The 14,336-nt window shown below is 35.8% G+C and overlaps 4 protein-coding genes across 4 annotated transcripts; 1 reads left to right on the forward strand and 3 right to left on the reverse strand.

Moving 5' to 3' along the window:
* Positions 1 to 820: 820 nt before the first annotated feature.
* LOC128257402 (protein new-glue 1-like) lies at positions 821 to 1,251 on the forward strand. The gene has a single exon (XM_052988410.1). It carries the CDS (start codon positions 908 to 910, stop codon positions 1,199 to 1,201), a length of 294 nt encoding a protein of 97 aa, XP_052844370.1. The 5' UTR covers positions 821 to 907; the 3' UTR covers positions 1,202 to 1,251.
* An 830-nt stretch (positions 1,252 to 2,081) lies between these two features.
* On the reverse strand, positions 2,082 to 2,551 carry LOC128257428 (protein new-glue 1-like). Its single transcript, XM_052988441.1, has one exon. The coding sequence runs from the start codon at positions 2,469 to 2,471 to the stop codon at positions 2,175 to 2,177; it is 297 nt and encodes a 98-aa protein (XP_052844401.1). The 5' UTR covers positions 2,472 to 2,551; the 3' UTR covers positions 2,082 to 2,174.
* A 998-nt stretch (positions 2,552 to 3,549) lies between these two features.
* On the reverse strand, positions 3,550 to 3,917 carry LOC128257397 (protein new-glue 1-like). Its single transcript, XM_052988401.1, has one exon. It carries the CDS (start codon positions 3,844 to 3,846, stop codon positions 3,553 to 3,555), a length of 294 nt encoding a protein of 97 aa, XP_052844361.1. The 5' UTR covers positions 3,847 to 3,917; the 3' UTR covers positions 3,550 to 3,552.
* A 3,284-nt stretch (positions 3,918 to 7,201) lies between these two features.
* Positions 7,202 to 9,864, reverse strand: LOC128257365 (protein charybde). Its single transcript, XM_052988354.1, has 4 exons — positions 9,819 to 9,864; positions 8,746 to 9,436; positions 8,441 to 8,551; positions 7,202 to 8,371 (listed from the first exon to the last, which is right to left on the reverse strand). Exons 1-4 carry the CDS (start codon positions 9,847 to 9,849, stop codon positions 8,302 to 8,304), a joined length of 903 nt encoding a protein of 300 aa, XP_052844314.1. The 5' UTR covers positions 9,850 to 9,864; the 3' UTR covers positions 7,202 to 8,301.
* Between the last annotated feature and the right edge of the window lie 4,472 nt (positions 9,865 to 14,336).

Genomic DNA, 14,336 nt, shown 5'->3' on the forward strand with positions numbered 1-14,336 from the left:
CCATTGACCAAGACACAAGAGCTCTACGTACTTTGAGAAAGAATTTGTTAAGGAAAATTTATTGCTCTGCCCTTTAGGATGTATTGTATTCATTCAAGTAAATTTTTAAAACGTTTGGAAAAACATGGTCTAAGTGAGGAATTTAGACCTACTTGAAATCATATAGAGATTGTCAGTCGATTGGCAATCAAACCTTAACATTATATTTTGTAATCCCTCATCAAAAATTTAAAATTAGTCCCAAAACTTTTAAATCAGCCGAACAAATTCTTTTCTCAGAGATCAAATCACATTGATAAGAAAAAGGAGTGGGCTTATCAATTCTCATAATTTCGTATGTAATTTAACAAATCAATTTATTTTTACACAGTTTATACATATAATTTACTTTACTTCTCAGCAAATACACAAACCATCAGTATAAGATCTAAGGCGTATAGAAACAAAAATAGTTTGACGTATTTCCTTGTATTTCGGGCCTAAAGTTCCTAATCCAAAGCCTTACCAAACTCTTTTTACTAATCTTGAATTTTACCAACACAGAAAACCATATTAAAAAGAAGTAGTTTGTATTGCGTTTTAAAACAATTAGTTACTTCTGATTGTAAAAATTGTTATTGTTATGCTTATAAGAAACGGGTGGCTTGTTTACATTTGTGTTCTAGCTGTTTTTAAACGTAAGCACATTATTTGGGGTTAGCAAACATTTATTTATTTCGCTCTGATACACATTTAGCCAGGAAATACTTCCATAATACTAAGATCAATCAGACACAGCTGCCGCGGAACTCAGCAGGTAGCTATAAAACAATGTGTTTTTTGGTCTGTCAATCACAACACTCGAGTTCTCCAGCTCAACAAGACTTTTATTGACTTTCACAAGCATTATTGCCCAGCGTACTAAAAGATGAAGTTCCTTTTCGTGGTCGCTCTTATTGCCTTGGCCATTCAGTTGGCTTATTCTGCAAGTGGTACTGACGATACTGCCACGACTACCACTGCTGCCACCACTACGACAACCACTGCAGCAACAACGACAACATCAGCTTCGGCCACCACCTCGACCACTGCCTCGTCCACCCACAAGAAGCGTTGCTGGAAGGGCAACAACTGGTGCCACACTCGCATTCCGAATAAGAAGTGCAAGAACCCCAAACGGTGCCACAAAACCGTCGTGATTGTGACCCGGAGAAAGAATTAACATTCCAAAGGATATATCTGAAAATAAAGATTTTAAAATAATACAACATATTTTGGTTGCACTTTCGTATCAGAACCCAAATCAAAATGATCTTATTTCTTGCAGCAGTAACAACACATTTATTTAGATAGGATTTCGATTCATAAAAAGTAGAGGTTGGGATGCAATGTCAGTTCAGCGGTTTGTTATTGTGCTCCTTACAGCATCCGCGCCTGTACTCCGCAAACACGCTGCCTGATCCTCTGCTGTAGATTGCAGTCCTTTCAGGACTGCCGTTGCAAGTCTTGCCCCAGGACCACATGGTTCGCATCCACATCTGCATCCCTCAGCTGAATCCGTGGGCGTGCCAAAAACAGAATAAAGGATTGGTTTGCTTTACCAGATGATGCCAATTTGGACAACTCTAAACCTTTAATAAAACCACAGGGTATAAGTGGATCAATGAAAAGGTTTTATGCGCCCATCTAAAAATAAAATTTACGGGACAAACCATTTGTATCAATGTAAATAAAACACTAAACTCATTTTGTGGTTAGGCTTTGCTGCCATCTGCCTAGTTAATTATATAAATGGCTTCTCAAGAAAATATTTCGGGACTTCATTGACTTCTGATTACTGATTTATTAAGAATATATTTATATGAACATTTTCCATGTATTTTTTTAATTTGACTTAAGCAAGGTTTTAAAATTACTTATACGCAGTGTTGTTTATATGGCGTACCTTGTGCATATTTGTGTCATTCACTTTTTTTGTGATATAAAAATGTTTTTTCAATAACAAGATTGTTATCATATTGGGTGGTAACGCCACCCAAAGTTGCCCTATAACTCTTAAACTAAAATTTTTTTTAATTTGTAAAACTGGTTAATGGAATTTTAATGACATCATTAAATAAAGTCCAGCCAGAAAAGTATATAAATGGACTAAATCTTTTTCTAGATATTTATTTTGAAATTAAAAAAGTTTTCTCTTAGTTCTTCCTGCGGGTCACAATCACGACGGTTTTGTGGCACCTTTTGGGGTTCTTGCACTTCTTATTCGGAATGCGAGTGTGGCACCAGTTGTTGCCCTTCCAGCAACGCTTCTTGTGGGTGGATGAGGCAGTGGTCGAGGTGGTTGCCGACGCCGATGTTGTCGTTGTTGCTGCAGTGGTGGTTGTCGTAGTGGTGGCAGCAGTGGTAGTCGTGGCAGTATCGTCAGTACCACTTGCAGAATAAGCCAACTGAATGGCCAAGGCAATAAGAGCGACCACGAAAAGGAACTTCATCTTTACTTATTGAGGGAGCGTTGGAAAAGGAAGTGAAAATGCCTTATCAAGTTGGAGCTATCGAGTGTTGTGATTGACTGGTGAACCAACAGTCGTTTTTATAGCGAGTACTTAGTTCCGTTACAGCTGTGTCAGTTTTGTGTTAGTAAGCACATTTGCCGAAAAATAATTATAAAAACGATTTCCTCACTAAATGTGTGTCAATACGAGACAATTAAATATTTGCTAAGTCCAAATAATACCCAAAGACATGATTTTATTTGAAAACAGCTCAGCACCCACAACTAACCCACTAAAAATGATTAAAATTATATGTTTTAAAGATGTAAATAAAAATCCTGTAATTCTTAAACCTTTTTAAATATAAGTATATTTATCCCAGGTGAGTACAAAGTGTTAAGGGCTAAATAACAAGTCAAATAACTTTATTTCTTATGTGCGCTTCAGGTCTTATACCAATGGTTCGAGCATTGGCTGACAAGTAAATTAAATTACATAAATGTATAAGCTGTGTAAAATTTTTTGGGTACGGAACAATCGAATATATTTAATTAATGGTATAAAGACACATTTAAAAATAAAATTAATTTATGTAAAATCAAAATAAAGTCTAATTTAAGACCCCTTCAAGCTCACAAATAATAATCTTATTTTTATTAGTGCATAAGTTTTACATGCAATTATTTATTTTATTAGTTATCTATGAAAAAGTGAGGGGCATAAAAATCCATTTGCATAACAAACATTTTTTTAAATTTAATAATAACATAAAAGGAAACACACTTTGGCATACCAAAGTTTATATACCCTTAAAGTTTTCCTTTTATTCTTACCTTTTCTAGTTGTAATTATTAAAAGGTTACCCACATCCCATTGACTAAATGTTTTGTGCTGATTTCGACAAACTAAACTTTTAAGCAGTTTTCCAATTTTTTTCTTGAAAATATAAATTCTTGTTCAAAAATCCATTTCGATTTGGGTTTCATGAGTAAAAGCATGAACAAACCTTTATAAAAAAACAACTAGGATATGTTGAGCTATTTTAAAATCTTTATATATTTAGATATATTTTTTTGGAATGTTAATTTTTCCTGTGGGTCACAATCACGACGGTTTTGTGGCACCTTTTGGGGTTCTTGCACTTCTTATTCGGAATGCGAGTGTGGCACCAGTTGTTGCCCTTCCAGCAACGCTTCTTGTGGGTGGATGAGGCAGTGGTCGAGGTGGTTGCCGACGCCGATGTTGTCGTTGTTGCTGCAGTGGTTGTCGTAGTGGTGGCAGCAGTGGTAGTCGTGGCAGTATCGTCAGTACCACTTGCAGAATAAGCCAACTGAATGGCCAAGGCAATAAGAGCGACCACGAAAAGGAACTTCATCTTGAATTGTACTGGGATCTTTGGGAACTGCTGGGCTTGGACTATCGAGTGTTGTGATTAACTGAAATTCAGGCAACCACTTATATAGGCAACCGCCAAGTTCCGCCTCAACCGCGTTTGCCTTTTGCTATTTACTCCATTTTTATTTTTTACCAACGCTTAAAGCGAGAAGAACAGAAAATAGTCAAATATTTGCCAAGCAAACTTAACTCAATTTATGTATAGACAAGCCCACTTTACATCTGCCAAAAGTTCAATTACAAATTGGTTACTGCAAATAAAAAATACTGAATTATACAACAGAATTCAAATAAAGCTGCAAATACAGAATATTTCCTATATTTTATTAAAGAGTTGGGCTTGTAACAATTTTTTGTTTAATTGTTGTTTTAAATTAATGTTTGCAACTGAAGGCCCCGTATTTTGACTTACGTTTTTAAATGTACTAAAAGATCTGAAAAAAAGAAACATTAAAAAGAAAACCACGCAATATTTTTTTTCACATTTAAAAAATTTATTGTTTTTTTTTGTATTGTATTTTTTATTTTTTAATCAACTTTTACACAGAGAAAAAAATTAAATTGCAATTTTTGCATTTGTTTGTTTAATTTGATTAATTAAAATTTGTTAAATTGCTAGAATTTGTTAAGCGCTACTAAAATTTAAATTTGTTTTATTTTCATTTGTTTTGCTTCATTACATACACTCATAATCATATAGGTAGTATATGGTATACATATATAATATATATTTTGTATCTTCCCCTCTCATTCTTTTGTTTCAGCTCTCGCCTTAGACTCATTATTCGTTACAGACCTATTGCCACATATATAATGGAAATCGTTAAACCTTACTTCGTCACATAACTATGTGGTGTACAACAGAGACGCACATCAACGATACTTTAGAACAATGTATCATTCCCTTGAATATTTGATTTGTCGTTACTGAAACAAGCGCAGATGTGAACTGGAAAATATTCGGGAGGGAATCGGATTCTAAGAGTTTTCTTTGCTGATTGAGCGCAGCCGAAACTAGAACTTAAAGTGGAAATGATAATGATAATGACAATGAAATCTGGCTCAGATTGCATATGGTGGGATAATCGTTTGAATTTAAATTCCTATCGATAATCAAAGATGCCATACTGATTTCGGTCGCAATTGGAATGCAGTTTTAATTTAAATTTAGATTTGGGGTCTATTCAGCTTTGAAGAAGGGGTCTCTAGTTTTACGGATAGAGAGAGAGAGAGTTAGAGTTATTTGCTTTCGATTTTACTTTTGAGGCGATCGTTTTTAATTGATTTGTAATTTGTAATTTGATTTTTGAATGCATTAATTGGTTCCCTTAAACAACACACACATACATTGAAAATATACATTAGTACTGCCGTAGTAGTAATCGTAATATTTGCCTTAATCGGTAACTCTGTAGTCTGTAATAGAATGTGTAAAAATTCTACAATATATATAGATATATCCATACATCTATTTTACATTCATATATAGAACTTTTTGCATACCCTTGCGTAAATACATATTTATATCCGCTTGTCTATGGGTTTGATACTATTCACGATTTTGTTTTCGCTTTTCGTTTTCGTTTTTGTTTTTGGTTTATCATTATTGTTTACAAAATACTTTGAGGAGCACTGGACAGATCTAAGATTCATTTCTTTCCTTGTATCTCTATACAGTTTACACTTATCCATGGAAAACGTAACAAAAAAAATCTCCGAAAACTGGAGCTTGTTTCTCTACTTCAAAAGACAATATTCGATTACAAAAAAAGCTCAAGAAACCACATAGAAACGCTGCGAGATCTACAATCTAACAAGGTCTGTTAAAATCGTAAACGAAAAAATGTTCGGCAAATGATATTGGAAATTCTACAAATTAAAATCTCCTACAACTACTTTGTTATTAATTTCATCAATTGAACAAAAGGAAATCATTGCAATAATTATTTTTTCTCGCTTTCTTCAAATTTAATTTTATTTAAGATTACTTTGTTTGTTATTAAATAGATCACATTCATGGTTCTATTTCTTTACTTGCTTTATTTATGTTCACATTTAAATAGTTAATACAATATATATTTAGTTTTTGTTTCTTCTCATTTATTGCTGCTACGGTGGCCCTATTTACATACACTATATATCTTTAGTATATGCATATGCTTATGTGTGTGTTTGTGTCTAATGAACGAATGGAGTTGAAAAAGTCGATACTTGAGTTTGAGATGGCTAAAACATTTGTTATGCGTTAGAGGGTTCTTGGCATTTTACACCTGGGTTAACCTAAATAAGTTTAAAGCAAGTTTTACATACTTAAATTGTATTTTCTTTTGTGTAATTTTCCTTACGCTCTTTTCTTTATCATATAATGAGTTCTTCATCTTATTAGTCGAGATCTTTGTGGGATTGATTATTGATGGAAAAAGTATTTAGTTAGTTTAAATTAAATTATTGCAAATGTTTTTTTGTATTTCTTGGTTTTATAAATAAATTCTTGTTTGCCATTGCGTGTGTTTGTTTGTCGGTGTGTTATGCACGATTATAAACTACAATTAACTTGTCGAATACTTGGGATCTGTTGTAATTTTTATTTTGTGGCGCATGTGAGAGCTTTAAGAGATCTGTCATTTACAACAGATTTAATGAATTTTGTTTTCACTTCTTGGTTTTGTTATTCTACGCTAAAAATTATTTTAAAATTTATTAACACAGATGACTTTATATTTTCCGAAAGGTTTTGCTTCTGCCTCTTCACAATAGTTACCCATTTTTTTCATAAATTTTTTGCTTGTTTTTTATAAATAATTTCACTGCTTAGATCTTTCGTTAATCAAAACAATTTGTTTGCCAACTAACTAGCCAAAATGTATCCATACATGTGTATAAGTTAAATATTATAACCGTTTTCTATCGATATTCATCGTTCTTCCTTATCAATTTTGTTTTTTGTCATATCGTGTTGTTATTGTTGTTTGCTTGTTTTCAATTGTTTTTTAGTTAACTAAACTACAGATAAACACACAGCTACGCACATTGAATGAAATCTTCTGCTGGATTTAAGTTTAATTTCTCTTGTTGTTGATTTCGACTTTGCTTGTTTAATATTAAAATCTTACATTAGAAACACATCAAATATTAGAAATATTTTTCATATATATCTATATATGTATATTGTATATTCAGCCATTTGGCTACACTTTCTTCGCAAAGTTTGGAACTCTGCACAAAAACAAGAAAATAATAATAATCAATTAAAATTATAATACAGAGCTTAATCATAAATAGGTGGAAATATTTTGAGAATTGTTTGAATCTATTTATCTAACATAAATTTTGTTGCTTTGTTGTTCTCTAAGATAACTGGGATCGAACCAAATTTCGAAATAATTTCCAATCTATTCCAAATATTCTGCAATCGGTTTTTTTGTTGTGTATGTGAGTGTTTTCGTGAGTGTGTATGCGTTTATCAATATTCATAATTATTATATAATATCACATCAACTTTGTTTTTATATTTGTTATTATTAACTTTCCTCTTTCTGCTTCGGTTTATCGCTTTCGATTCTTATTGTTTGCTCTCATATATATAGAAATTTGTTAGTTTTCCTTTTCTCAATACAGTATATAGATTTATGTATGCATGCATGCGTTTAGAAGTAATAGCCTAATAGAATCGTGACAAAAAAACATGTATTATACATTATGCACTGAAGTTATACATAACATATAAGCTACATTTGATTCCTGGATTATGATGATGATACATGGTGATGGTGTACACGCATCCATACATACAAATGGGGTTAATACTCGATTCTTCCGACCGGGGGGTGTTACCTTGTGTTCAATTTAAAACGGATCACCGACCACCGTTCACTGAGTGAGGTTTTCTTCTGCTTGTCTGCCTTAACGTTTTACAATATTTTGAATATTCCTTATGGTTTTGTTTGTTCTCCTCACTCTCCTCGTTTTCAATACTTCTTTTTTTTGCAATTTTTTTCGTTTTTCAAAAAGTACCTTTTTTGTTTAAGCCAAAAAGTCAGTCCAATAAGAGTTTTGAGTTGCCTGCAACTGCAGTTGATTTGTTTTTGTTTTCATTTTGGTTTTTTGGTTTTGTTTTAGAGCTTAGGTTCCAAATAATTGTTTTTGCTTTAGCGTTGAGTTGATTTGTTATTTGCAAGAGTAAGTTGATAGTTTGTGGTCCAAAAGTTTGCCTCTACGGTTAAACATCACCTCTTTCTCTGTATTCCGCAATGAGGATCATGAATCTGGGGGATCGCGACGAAGGGGGCACGACCGATAGATGTTGCTATTGCGATTGCTGCTATTGTTGTTTCTGCTGCTGTTACTGTTGTTGTTCGGAGGGATTGAGTTCTGAGCAGCCCAGCTATTCTGGTTCGCCATCCATGCCGCTCCTCCGTCGAGGGACTCACTGGGATTAGTAGAGCTTCTTCTTGGTCAGCGTGAAGTCGGGACTAATGTTGATAGTATTGCTACGTGTGAGGTTTCTGGTGGAGATTGACAAGTTACTTAATATGCTGATGCTGGCGCACTAAACATCACTCAGTGGCACTCACTTTATAAACTGCGGCAGCAGGGAGGTCCAGCCGCTCTTGTCCTGCCTCAACGTCAAGTACAACTCAAATATCGACACCGTGTCCGGGTCCACCTTAAAGGATGCAATGCGCCTGCAAGGGGAAAATAGAAAATATTAAAATTTGTATGGTTGGTTTTATTGCTTTAGCAGGCAAATTATGAACAAAATTTAAAAATAATAATAAATAATCATAAATACTTTGTTTTCTGAACCTTTTTCTGCTAATCAACAATAAATCCATGATCGTCAAGTATCCTTTCAGATTGCCCACATAGTACCACTCACCTCACATTATTCGGCTCGCTCTCGAACTCAATGAAGAGTGTGCAGGCCCGCTCGCCACACGGCTCCCGCTCCGACATCCGGATGATCTCGGCGGCGATGCGCTGCGTGAGGTCGTTGGGCAGCGTGACCTCGGTGCAGGCCAGGTGGCGTCGCTTGGCGTCCCGCAGCTGGGCCTGCAGCTGATGCGAAAGCTCCCGCACCGCGCTGGCGCTCACGTCGTCCAGGTTGTCGGCGGCCCCGAATCGAGCGCCGGCCGTCGACTGGAGCGGCGAGGCGGGAAGTGGGTGGTGGTAATGCTGCTGCTGCTGCTGCTGCTGATGATGATGATGGGCGGTGCTGGCCAGCACGTTGGTCATGTAGGCGTGGTGATAGGCGGCAGCACTGCCAGCGCTAAGCGGCACCTCGAAACTGGCCGCAGCCACCGGCGAAGTGGCCTGCTTGGGAGTGGTCACCACCCCTCCAGCTCCTCCTCCGGCCATCGGACCACCGCCCCCTGCCGTTGGGGGCGTGACGGGTGGGCGCGTATTGAGCGCCTGGTGCTGTCGCATATGGAGCACGGAGGCCGGATGGCCATCCACCACGTCGACGTCCAGTACACCCTCGCCGGCGGCTGTGTTCCCGTTCACGTTTCCGTTCGCGGCTGCGGTCAGCTCCTCCTCCTCCTCCAGCGGTGCCGTCGCAGCTTGCCAGTCTGAAAAAAAACCAGATACGTGCGTTTAGTTAAGGTAATCAAAGAAAATATATTTGAATATTTTGAGGTAAAATGTATTTAATTGTCATTCTGATTACATTACATCTAAATTTTATTTATGGAATCATGTAAATACTTAAATACATTCCTTTTGGAATAACTACACTATATACAATTTAATTATTGAGCAGTTTCAAATTTAAAATGAACTCGATGCAAGTTATAGAATTCGCCTGAATTGACGAATGTCAGAACGCAAGCCTGGTTATGTCGAAAATTAGAGAAATATTCACAGCATTGAAAGAATTTTATCCGTTTAATGTTAATGGAAAATGGTTTCTTTCGATTTACGCGAAAACCGGCTTGAAAAAATTCGAGTTACGGAAGTTCAACTGTAGTTTTGGATGGCACATCGACCGGCAAAGAGTTCCGTGTGGGAATGGAAGCGAAAAAAATCAGCTGATGTCTGAGACTCGGGATCCACACTCGCGTTCCACTCAGTGGATCCGGAAAGAGAGCAGTGCGCAGACTCCGCTTCCAGGGTGAATGGAGAGGGAAGAGGCGAGGGCCGGAGGAAATCACCTGGCAACAACAGCTGGAAAATCAGCCGTTTCCCGTTTCCAGCTGACGCTCTCTCTCTCTTCTCTCTCTCTTTCTGCCCCCCAATTCAGCAGTTTGTGTCTTACCTCCTCCGTTTTACCCCTTTCGCACGACTTCCTCCATTGCTTTTATTTTTTTCTTTGCTGTTATTTATTACCCGACCAGACGATAAAAAGCGGAGCTCAACTCCTCTCAAAAACTCAACTCCAATGAGCTTGGAACAGTGGGGTGAATTGTTAAAAACAAACACTGTTTTCAATTTGTTTCCTGTAGAATACGCTTCTTAAAATCTTCGAATGTTTACTAATATTGGTCAATTTTGGGCGAAGTTTGATTAAAATTATTTCTTCCAAAGCAGATAATTTAAAAAATTACCAAAAAAAATTTGGAAATCCATTAGTTAAATTCTTGTTTTAGTAATTTAGTAACACCAATGTGTTCCAAAATGATTCTCAAATTATCCAGAAAAAACGTAAGAATCTTGATTCAGTTCTTTCGATTTCCTTGATTTTTTACTTTAACAATAGATTCATACTCCTATCGTGAGTCCATGTGCAGCAAGTACAAATTAACTACTTGGCTTGTCTCGACAGCGCCTTGTAATTCGCGCGGAAACTTCTTTAAGAGGGGCTCCGTTTCTACCCTCCCATCCCACATTTCCGTTTTTGCCCATGTATAATCATTGCAATGTTGCTGAATGGACAATTTGCTCTCGTTAGCATTGCATGTGTATCTCTATCCTGCTCCCACACTCCTGCATCTTGCATTGTCTGCCGTTCTCCTCTTTTCTTCCATCTTCCTCTGGCTCCTCGGCACACCCGTGTAATTAAGAAATTAACGGCACATGTTGGCGGCTCTGCATGTGTCCACATTTCTGTGCATCTCTTTTCCTCTCACTTAACGTCTCCCTCCCACTGCGTATGTGTTATTGGAATTTGTCAAGTGCCGTTGTCTCCACCTCCACAAAAGGGTTTGTGCGAAGTCAAAAAAGCGAAAGCCAAATAGAACCATATCAAAAAAAAAAATTGACAGCGACCACACACTTAATTACGAAGCACATAACCAAATGTGTATATTGTATGAATGTAGGAATGTACTTCTGCCACAGCTGCGAACAAATTACTAGCTGTAAAACTCTTCTCATAAATTTATAAAGTCTTGATATCTTTACGAACCAATAAAAGAATTCTATAAATCGTATCAATTCTATAGCTATTCCCCTCAAGATATTTCTGTGCCACCCCAATTTTTTATATTTACTGAGCAAAATAAACAAAACATTTTTTAAAAATAAAGACAGATTTAAAAGCTTACTCATTGTTTAGTACGTTAAATTATGTTAATTTTAAACAAAAACTACAAATTGTATTTAACATATGTACATACATATGTATAGGCGACAATGGTCTCAAAAAATTGGTCTACTAAAATAACTCATAAATAAGGTATGGAGAACAAAATAAAATTTTTATGTGGAGTTTAAAACAAGTTCACGTCACCTGACTGAAATTAATTTATCAAATCGAAGACGTATGAGTAATAAATCCAAAGCGCAAATCCTTAAAATTAAAATTGTTTCTAATCATAAATGCACCAATGCTTTTTAATTTTTTTAATATTTTGATGAATAGGCTCAATCAAAGTAAAATATGTGTGTATGTATGTATATGTTGTAAGTATCCACTGTACTTACACAATTACATATGTATATACAAAGTAAATTATACATACATACGTACATATGTAAACATTTATGTAAAAGGATGTGTTTTGAGGGTGGTGAATGGTATGCATATTTGCTTTTGGAAGAGAGATGGGCATATTGACGAACCATTCCCCACCCCCTTCCATTTGCACTCTTCATCTCTTTCTCTTACACTGTCTTACTTGCCGCAGCAAACGTGGAGCATTTGTGGTTGTGTATTTTGTGCATTCGAAATTACAAAGAGCAACAACAACGAGCACAAGAGTGTATAACAATACCTGCGAAAAGAAGAGGAATCAGCAACGCAACATCAGCCCATCCAAGTTAACGGTAAACCGCAAACATGTCTGTTCTTGTTCGCTTGTATTTTTCTGTTGTCGTGCAGTTGGGGGGTGATGAGACGCATAGATGTGGTGAAGTGGGGGAGAAGAGTGGACAGCAAAGGTGAGCTTCGGACTTATTACTTTTCTCACTCAGTGCGTGGCTCGGTTGGCCTGAGATTCAATTTTCGCGCGCTTTGGGATGACAATCATGGTTTTACAGTGAATATTGGCTAAGGAGAACAAATACATTGTTTTCCATACTCGGAATGGATTATTTTTGATTTTCATCCAAAGTTTCTTTATATCAAACAAATCTAAAAACGATGTATGTATACTTTTTTATTGTAAAGGAGGATTCGGGTATCAAAATTTATAGCAAGTAATTATTTTACTTTAGTTTACATGCCTATTTACGTGTGTACCACTGTACTATCTATGTATGTAGGTACACACTTCATTATTTTATTCTAGTATTTACTGTAATACTGCTTTGAAAATTGATAATTCTGCTGCTTTTATTTTTAGACTCTCCACTTAATTACTGAAGTGAACCGTTTGGTCTGTTATCAAAGTTTGATTGTTCAGTCCCCATTCTGTTTTGGATCTTCAATAAAACCGCGCTAATCGAGTTTAAATTGGTTGTAAGACAGTCAGTCCATGAACTGTGTTTCGTATGTGTTTCTGTTTGATTGCTGATATGTTACAGTATACAAAGTACATTTGTATGAATGTATGTATGGTATGTTAGTTTTTTTTTTAAATAAAGAATAAATAATTCATTTCGCTCAATTTTGGAAGTCATTCGCATTTGTACACCTAAAGTATTATTGGGAACCCCTACGAAGCTAAATTTAAATATTCATGTGATTTAAAATACTAAATCTACTTCTTGATAACCCTTTTTCGCGAGATGTATGTACATATGTATGTATGTATGTTCATATGTATGTAAAATAAAGGAAGATAAAGAGCTATGTAGCCATGGACAGGGCATAACTTCTTTATTCAAAGAAATTAGTAATTAATTAGCAACGTTATTGCCACTATTCTCTTGGCGCCTCTCTTTTTGGGCCTTATCCTCAGGAGTATTACTACTGTATATTTGACCATATAAAGCGCATATGCGCACATTTTCTTTTATAAAATTTATTTTCGGAATAGAAGTAAAAAAAACAAATTCAATCCCCAGGCTTTTTACTTACTATGTATTTTTTTACAACAAAATTAAAACAACTTCAAAGAAGTCAAGGCTAAAACGCCAAGTTTTTAAAACAAATTTATAAGTACTAACATGTATTCATTTAATACGTATTCGTAAAATTAAAAAATTCTAAAGATTACTAAAATTTGTAGCCCAGCTGTATACATTCTTTATAGGGAAAGAATAATGACCATGTGTTGGTGAGGCTGGTTCTTCGTATGTCCTTCGAAAATAAAATTGCATGTGCTCAGTCAGTCATGAAATTAAATTGACTGCAAATACATACGTTGCCAGGGGCGTGTAGGGGCGGTACGGGAAAAGGGGTGGCTCAGAGTCTGAGGTTTGGTTGGGTCTGCAGAGCTTTGAACGCGTTGCAAGCCAGCAACAAGGTGGGGAATATTCCAATGCGGCCCCCTCAGCTTTTTTCACGCCAAATCTGCCATTCCAGACCATTAAGTCTTTTGATTGGAAAACGGCCCCTTACATTATAAGCATTTAAAAAGGCCAGTGCTTAAAAAAGTCTGTGGCTTTAAAACTGAACTTAAACTAGTTTTTAAAACATAAACATTTAATGGTAATATTAAATATAAGTTGTTTTTAAAAGATCCAAGTCAAAATTATAAGAACCATAAAAAAACTAGAACGAATGCTGAAAGCTTACAGGAGTATTGTTGGCCTCAAATCGATAATTTATGTTGAATAAAAACATATTAGTAAATTATTATGATTGTACATGTTCTGTTTGATACTAGGCATTCAAAAATTCTTTAAAATGAAAAATGTTGAAATTACAGAAATTGGAATCTAGCGTATGTACATATTTACTGTTTGCTGATATTAATATCCCAATGTTCATTAATATATATTTTAAATCGCATTCCCGCTAAAATTGGCAAACTGTGAGTAACGGTAAATCTGCGAGAGTTTGTGTGCGCGGCACATGTCGTTGCACGTCGCTACCACGCCGCTTGTTGTGTATTGTGTTGTGTTCGCCTCTGGGTGATTTTACATTTTTTGCTGTTTTTGGCTTACGTGCTACGTGGCAATATGGCATATGATATGCAATCACTC

Source organism: Drosophila gunungcola, assembly GCF_025200985.1.
Source record: "Drosophila gunungcola strain Sukarami chromosome 3L unlocalized genomic scaffold, Dgunungcola_SK_2 000002F, whole genome shotgun sequence".
Taxonomy (NCBI): Eukaryota; Metazoa; Arthropoda; class Insecta; order Diptera; family Drosophilidae; genus Drosophila; species Drosophila gunungcola.

Coding starts and splice junctions, on each gene's coding strand:
- LOC128257402 (XM_052988410.1), top strand. CDS start 908: ATGAAGTTCCTTTTCGTGGTCGCTCTTATTGCCTTGGCCATTCAGTTG.
- LOC128257397 (XM_052988401.1), bottom strand. CDS start 3,846: ATGAAGTTCCTTTTCGTGGTCGCTCTTATTGCCTTGGCCATTCAGTTG.
- LOC128257365 (XM_052988354.1), bottom strand. CDS start 9,849: ATGTGCCATCCAAAACTACAGTTGAACTTCC. Junction 9,437..9,818: donor AAAACTACAGTTGAACTTCC/GTAACTCGAATT, acceptor GTTTTTTTTCAG/ACTGGCAAGCTGCGACGGCA. Junction 8,372..8,440: donor CTGCTGCCGCAGTTTATAAA/GTGAGTGCCACT, acceptor AATCTCCACCAG/AAACCTCACACGTAGCAATA.
- LOC128257428 (XM_052988441.1), bottom strand. CDS start 2,471: ATGAAGTTCCTTTTCGTGGTCGCTCTTATTGCCTTGGCCATTCAGTTG.